General features: G+C 34.0%; 1 protein-coding gene across 1 annotated transcript; it reads right to left on the reverse strand.

Moving 5' to 3' along the window:
* Positions 1-3,252: 3,252 nt before the first annotated feature.
* On the reverse strand, positions 3,253-7,704 carry LOC149188138 (tubulin beta-4 chain-like). Its single transcript, XM_089412943.1, has 3 exons — positions 6,964-7,704; positions 4,266-4,535; positions 3,253-4,155 (listed from the first exon to the last, which is right to left on the reverse strand). The coding sequence occupies exons 1-3, from the start codon at positions 7,355-7,357 to the stop codon at positions 3,482-3,484; spliced, it is 1,338 nt and encodes a 445-aa protein (XP_089269069.1). The 5' UTR covers positions 7,358-7,704; the 3' UTR covers positions 3,253-3,481.

The raw sequence follows: 7,704 nt of genomic DNA on the forward strand, positions 1-7,704 counted from the left end.
AACTCAATAAGAATATATACCTATCTTTGCAAGAGTCTAAGGATATTAACTATCCATGGTTTAAATTTATTTTTAATGTTATCATTTGATATTCTAGATAAAACTCCATAAAAATTGTATCTAAACCAAGTTGTTATGAACTTCTAAGGGGCATATTCTAATGAATTTTTGCGCAGAGGTTAAAACCAATGATTGATACAATGTAACTAAGCAACTCCGATCAATTTTAATGTGGATAAAAAAAATATAAGCAAAATGTGGGACTAGATGCAACCAATTTTATTGTGCTCACATTTCTCTTCACACTCAAGAGTAAAATTTCAAACATATAAAATAAAATGAATAGCATACAAATTAACATAGAAAAATCTAATCTTTGAAGGTTAAGTAACAAAGTGAGCAAGGTTGTTTTTCCCAAGGTTTACCTGGAAGACATGCACTCACAGAGCTATAAAGTCTTCACCCAGTGTGCCTTTATTGAGTGGTTTTATTTGCAAAATTGGATATGAAAATTGCCCACAGTTATGACATTTGTGGTGGAAAAAAAAGATTTACTTTGATCTAACTAAAAGAGTTATTGCAATGAATGTTTGACATTAGTGAAGAATACCTTTAAATAGGCTACATTATAGAAGAATACCACAATTGTGAAAATCTAGAGCTCAAAAACCTCAATCCGTAAATTTACTGTTTTATCTCAATTTTATTTTATTTATGTAATTTGACCATTAGAAAAGAATACCATGGGAAAAACCATGGGTTGTAAAAACGTGGAGCTCAAAAACCTCCATCCAAAAATTTACTATTTTATCTCAATTTTATTTTTATTATTATTATTTTTTTATTTTTATTTTTAATATTTTCTTTTATGTAATTCATCATAAGAGAAGAATATTATGGGAAAAAACATGTGTTGTGAAAACCTAAGGCCCAAAAACCTTCATCCATAAATTTACTATTTTATCTCAATTTTATTTTAATTTTAATTTTCTTATTTTTTTAATTTTTTGAAATAAATTTTTATTTTAATAATTTACTATTTTCTTTCTCTTTTATTTTATTTATTAATTATTAAAATTTTATTTATTTTAAATTAATTTTAATTGTGTTTCTTATGTAATTTGACCGAGTGAAAATGTTAACATAACATAGTTTATATACTTACGAGCCAACATTTAAAAAATATTCACATATTTAACTCCTACACATCTAACATCTAACGCCCACACATCTCCCCCATACTATTTAACCAAAACCTAGATTCATCTTAACTCCGGATTGAGAGAGATCAAATAACTCATGGTGCAAACCTCTTTTGAGTGCAAAACTTGAGGAAATGTTTGCACCTTGAGAGATTTGATCCCTCTCAACACTTAATAGATCTGGAATTAAGACAATCTACCTGAAGCTTTGTTGTTAGACCGTAAAACATAATAAGCTCCTCTAACATACCGTAAAATTCAATAAGAATATATATCTCTGCCTTTGTAAGAGTTAGGGATGTTAAGTATCCTTCATTTAATTTTATATTTGATGTTATCATTCAATCTCCCAAATAAAACTCAATAACAATTTATGAATATCTCAGAGACATATTCCAATGAATTTTCATGCATAAGTTAAAACTATGGTTGACATAGTCTAAACTGAGCAAGTCCAGTGAATTTTAACACGGACAAAAAAATATAAAAAAAAATGTAAGATTGCATGTACCATATTTTTTTTCATGTTCGATTTTCTCTTCACACTCTAGAGTAAAATTTCAAACATGTAAAATAAAATGAATAACATACATAACAACCTAGAAAAACTTAAGTCATTATGCTATGTAACAAAGTGAGAAATATTGTTTTTCCCAAGTTTTACCTAGAAGACATGCATCCACAGAGTTATAAAGTCTTCGTGTAGTGTTTTTATTGAGTAGTTTCCTTTGCCAAATGAGATATTAAAATTGTTCAAGGTTATGATATTTGTTGTGGAAATTAAGATTTATTTTGTTCTAGCTAAAATCTTTTATTGCAATGGATGACTTACATTAGCAAAAAATACCTTTAAATATGTTACATTAGAGAAGAATACCACAATCAAAACCATGAATTGATAAAAATTTAAGCTCAAAAACCTCCATCTGAAAATTTACTATTTCATCTCAATTTTATTTTAATTATTAATATTTTTATTTTTTATTTTAAATTTTATATGTAATTTGACTAAGTAAAAATGTTACATAACCTAATATAACATAACATATGTATAATTTTGAGTCTGACATTAAAAAATATTCACATATTTAATTCCTACACACCTCACAGCTAACACTTACACATTTATTTAATATAATTACAATAAAAATTTAAAAAACAAAATAATTTATTTAAATCATCCTTTTTAAGAAAAATCTTTATGTAGCTATTCTCTTCTTTTTCATATTTCTTTACTTATTGCTATATATACATACTTTCTATATAACATACATGTTTAATTAAAAAAAACGTTTCAATCTTAAATTAAAAACAATACACAATCTTGCAATATTAAAGTCATGGAAACTCTAATTTTAGTAAAAGTGATTTTATTATGCAGAGTACAATTATGTAAAATTTCAAACAAAATAACATTTTACCTATTATATTTAAAACGAAATCATACTACTGATCATTCTTACTAAATGACACCTTATTAACTACTCTTAATACAAGAACCGCCACAATTTTCACATATTTTTGTGTGAATATCCGTATTAGATTAAGTGTTATTCACAATCATATTGTTTTCAGTTTTTTCGTGTGAATATCTATACTAGACCTAGTGTGAATTACAGCCAAATTGTTTTCAGTCTAGAAATTAAAATAGGAAGGAAGATCTATATGATCGACTTTCTATATATTATTAATTTTTTTAAAGGATCTATAACGTGATTGATTTTCTAGATAATTTGAATTTCTTAGAAGACTTGTATCGTAAACTTCCATTTTGTTTCTTTTCTAAAAGGAAACACAATAAAATGTCTAAAGAGTATTCGAAACTGTTCCCACATTATATAGAAACATTGATATTTAATTATAACTGGAAAATATATTCACGAGGTAGATTCTGCAATTATTTGTATGATCTGCAGTAGCATTGCTAAAATACAGCAGTGAGGGCTTTGATTGACTACATCAGAAGGAATAACAAATTTGGAATTTGGAATAAAGATCAATAATAAAGATTTTGAAAAGCCATAATGAAAGAGAAATCAAAACGCTTCTATATTTGTTAAACCTTAAAACTGACAGTGGGTAGCACCTTAAATGTTTGCATAGATATTGCATAGTGAAACATGCTAGAAAAATCAGTTCTTAGCTCTGCTTGATAAAAAAAACTCGACTTCGCATACGGTTTTTAAACCTGATCAGATTCAATGCTCTATTTCAAATAAAAAAAGCTGCAAAAGTTAAAATTTACAAGCAGCAACAGGATGTTGCAGGTGCATACACTACTATATTCCCTCAAGTGTTTCCTCGTCATCAAACTCACCCTCCTCATCAGCAGTTGCATCTTGGTATTGTTGGTATTCTGATACTAAATCATTCATATTGCTCTCAGCTTCAGTGAATTCCATCTCATCCATGCCCTCTCCAGTGTACCAATGCAAGAAAGCCTTCCTTCTGAACATAGCAGTGAATTGTTCACTAACTCTCCTGAACATTTCCTGAATAGAGGTGGAATTTCCAATAAATGTGGAAGACATCTTTAGCCCTTTGGGGGGGATATCACAAACACTGGACTTAACATTATTGGGGATCCATTCAACAAAATAAGAGGAACTCTTATTCTGGACATTAATCATCTGTTCGTCAACCTCTTTGGTACTCATCTTTCCCCTAAACATAGCAGATGCTGTCAAGTACCTTCCATGACGAGGATCTGCAGCACACATCATGTTCTTGCTATCCCACATTTGCTGAGTCAGCTCAGGAACAGTGAGTGATCTGTATTGTTGGGAGCCTCTGGAGGTCAATGGAGCAAAACCAACCATGAAGAAGTGAAGACGAGGGAATGGGATGAGATTTACAGCGAGCTTCCGGAGATCTGAGTTGAGCTGACCAGGGAACCTCAGGCAGCAGGTCACTCCACTCATGGTTTCAGATATCAGATGATTTAAATCACCAACTAAAAAAAACAGGCAAATCAGACCTCAAAATATGAAGGCACCTAATTAAGGGAATAACTTTATGACAGGAAATGGAGATGTAAAAAGGTCAGATGGTAAGAAGACTTACAGCTTGGAGTAGTCAACTTCAAAGTTCTAAAACAGATGTCATAAAGGGCTTCATTGTCCAAAACCATACACTCATCTGCATTCTCTACCAACTGATGCACTGACAAGGTAGCATTATAAGGCTCAACAACTGTATCAGATACCTTGGGAGATGGGAAAACCGAGAATGTGAGCATCATCCTATCTGGGTATTCTTCTCTGATCTTTGAAATCAGAAGAGTTCCCATACCAGATCCTGTGCCTCCTCCCAACGAGTGGCATACTTGGAATCCTGCAAAGAGTTCGATTAGAAAATCATCAGAAGAGTCCATTTAAAAACCCGAGAAACTCTCAAAATCAACCCTAATGCCCAGGTTCTGAAACACAACATTATTCAACACATTTCAAATAAGAAACAGGAGCTGAGTTCCAATAGTGATACATGCACAATTTCTGTGCAAAAAACGAAAATGATATATAAAGGTCCCTTGTCTCACATCCCCAAGTTTCTCAACCTAAAGTGCCAAGAACAGCAATCAAGTATATACTTGGGGATATTTGTTTCGTACCCAACAAACCATAGTTTAAAATAAATATATGGTCAGCCAAGAACCACGAGCAAACAATCCCAGGTGTATTTGATTGAACTTTGAAGAATACACATGAGCGAAAATTGGTGGAAGCAGTAAACCACAGACGATAAGCAATTAGAATAGTTGTATTATTATATAAATGATACAGTCCAGTTATCTTAAAAAAAATAGTTATTGAAAGACATCTCAAGTGATAAAAGCACAAGACCACTGTCAACTGAGGCTGCTTAAAGGTTGGTTATGATTTTAAACAAATGGTTCAGAAAAGGTGGACTCGTGGAGGCTCCAAATCTCAATCTAAACTCCCCTTCCCCTCACTTGGAATAAGGGGCTGAAAGTTTACATTGCTGTGATTAGATGATAGGATTCTAAAATGTAGATGAATCTTCCTACAGCAGAAATCATGGGATTTCGCCTGCTCTCAAGCACAATGAGCGAAGGAAAAAAAGACAGTAATCCCCTTCTAACCAACCAAAATATAAACAAGCACCTACAATTTGAACATAATCTGGTCTTTTAATCGCAGGCTACACCTTCGTAATATTATTTAATATTACAGAGACAAACAAACTCAGTCAGTCAAATAAGCCTAGAAGGTTTTACACCATCCATGTAAAATTGAATCCAAAAGACAGACAGATGGGACGATTGAAAAGTCAACCCCTGCATTTAATAATTCTAGTGCTCTAGCAAGCATGCCATCTAACTTTCGTAGGTGGACTGATTAGGCCATCCTCGCTGGAAAAAACCAATCACACCCCAGGGTCTGCACTCCGACTTTTCAAGGTTGGACAGGAAGAAAGGTTGAAGGGTTCGCTGCATTTTGTTCTGGTGCTGTAAAAACTATACCAGCTAACTTACATGGGTGGATTGGCTAGGCCACCATCACTAACACAGAACCCATTTCACCCTAGGGTCTGATATGCACCTCCGAGTTGCCAATCTTGAACGCGAGGGAGAGTAGGATAGTGCCCTAAATTTAGTCCTGTTGAAGTAGAAAGCTAGCTTACATGTTAGTTTTAATAGTCTGAAACAAACACATACAAATAGAGATGAAAAAATATGAAGCAAAGATATAGGAAGAAAAATACTCTGCAAAGCTAAAATTTATAACATTTCCTTGTGTTATATTTTTAAAATTCAGTAGTCTCAATTATAATCAACCATAACAATTATGTCAACCGCAGTTATTTTTTTCCAACCAAGCCCAGCATGCTTTATCCCTAACTTCCTTCATTTTGCACATAAAAATAGAAATTACATAAAAGTGGCCATGGCTTCATCACCTAACACAGACCCATCTAACCCCAGCGTATATGCACTAGGGTAGGAATTTCAAAACTGATGCATGGTCATTTTGCACATAAAAATAGAAATTACATAAAAGTGGCCATGGCTTCATCACCTAACACAGACCCATCTAACCCCAGCGTATATGCACTAGGGTAGGAATTTCAAAACTGATGCATGGTTTGTGCAACGTTGGTGCCCCTTTCTATCAATTTAACAAAGAATGCTGACAGGAGGCTAAAATTTTAACCTGTGTTTGATGGGCAAATTACCCTATATATTAGCAAATCACCTGAAGACAGGCAAATTTTCCCATCAAATTTCATCTCTCAGGTAAGGCACATTAAAGTTGGCAATGTTGAAATATCCACCTTAAAGTTAGCAATCCCGAAATTTGAGTTTCCCTATTTGATAAAAGTTGGCAATCCCGAAATTGGAGTTGTAAATTTGAGTTCCATATTTTTGGCATTATAAAATCATGTGACATCCAGAGGTGCATCCTCGAAATGCACATTAAGTTTTTACAACCTCGAAGATCTGCACATTCAATAATGGCACTGTGGCTAGTTCCCCTATGCAATAGGGACAATCCACTCCACACTCGAGGATGTATATACAGAGTTCACACTGGCAACCATGTATTAATTTTTGGAATTTGTGACATGCAGCCTTTGATAGAGCTTTCGTCCGGTTAAAAAAGAAGGTTTCTGCTATCGAAAGCAACCAATCTAAACCCTACGAAAAACTATAAAGAAGGGGAAAAATGGTGAAGGGACAGATAAAAAATGCATGTACCCTAAACTTCAAAGGTACAAAAATATGCATAGATTTACATACCTTGCAAGCAGTCACAGTTCTCAACCTCCTTCCTGACAACATCCAGCACCGAATCAATGAGCTCAGCTCCTTCAGTATAATGACCCTTAGCCCAGTTATTCCCCGCCCCAGATTGACCGAATACAAAGTTATCTGGCCTGAATATTTGTCCATAAGGGCCTGCCCTCACACTATCCATGGTCCCGGGTTCCAGATCCATTAAAACGGCTCTGGGCACAAATCTACCACAGCTGGCCTCATTGTAGTACACATTGACTCTCTCCAGCTGAAGATTCGATGTCCCCTTGTACAGTCCAGTGGGATCGATCCCGTGCTCTTCGCATACAACTTCCCAGAATTTCGCACCAATTTGGTTCCCACATTGTCCTCCTTGAATATGCAAAATCTCACGCATCTTTGATTCGGAGCTCAGAATCACAATAAAGAAAACTGGAGATGGGCTCGGAACCAAATGAGAATGGAGTGAGCTCTGTAATGGATTGCAGGCAGAATTGAATCGAGCAGAAGGTATGGGCAATGGAAGCTCAAACGTTTTTCATATCACCAAAACAGAGCTCAAACTTTCTATCTACATCTAATGTGACCTAGTAACGGCTCCTCACATTTGAATTTTAGAATGGGCGCCTTTTACATAGTTCACAAAATACACGAAAATCCCCGAATGTCAACACCAAACCTACCAAATTTCAAGAAGAAATTTAAACGTTCTACGAAATGGAGTTTTTTCAATGTTCTCACCGG

This window comes from Pinus tabuliformis, chromosome 3_1, assembly GCF_031772625.1.
Source record: "Pinus tabuliformis cultivar Carrire ecotype Pingquan chromosome 3_1, CPIR1, whole genome shotgun sequence".
NCBI lineage: Eukaryota > Viridiplantae > Streptophyta > Pinopsida > Pinales > Pinaceae > Pinus > Pinus tabuliformis.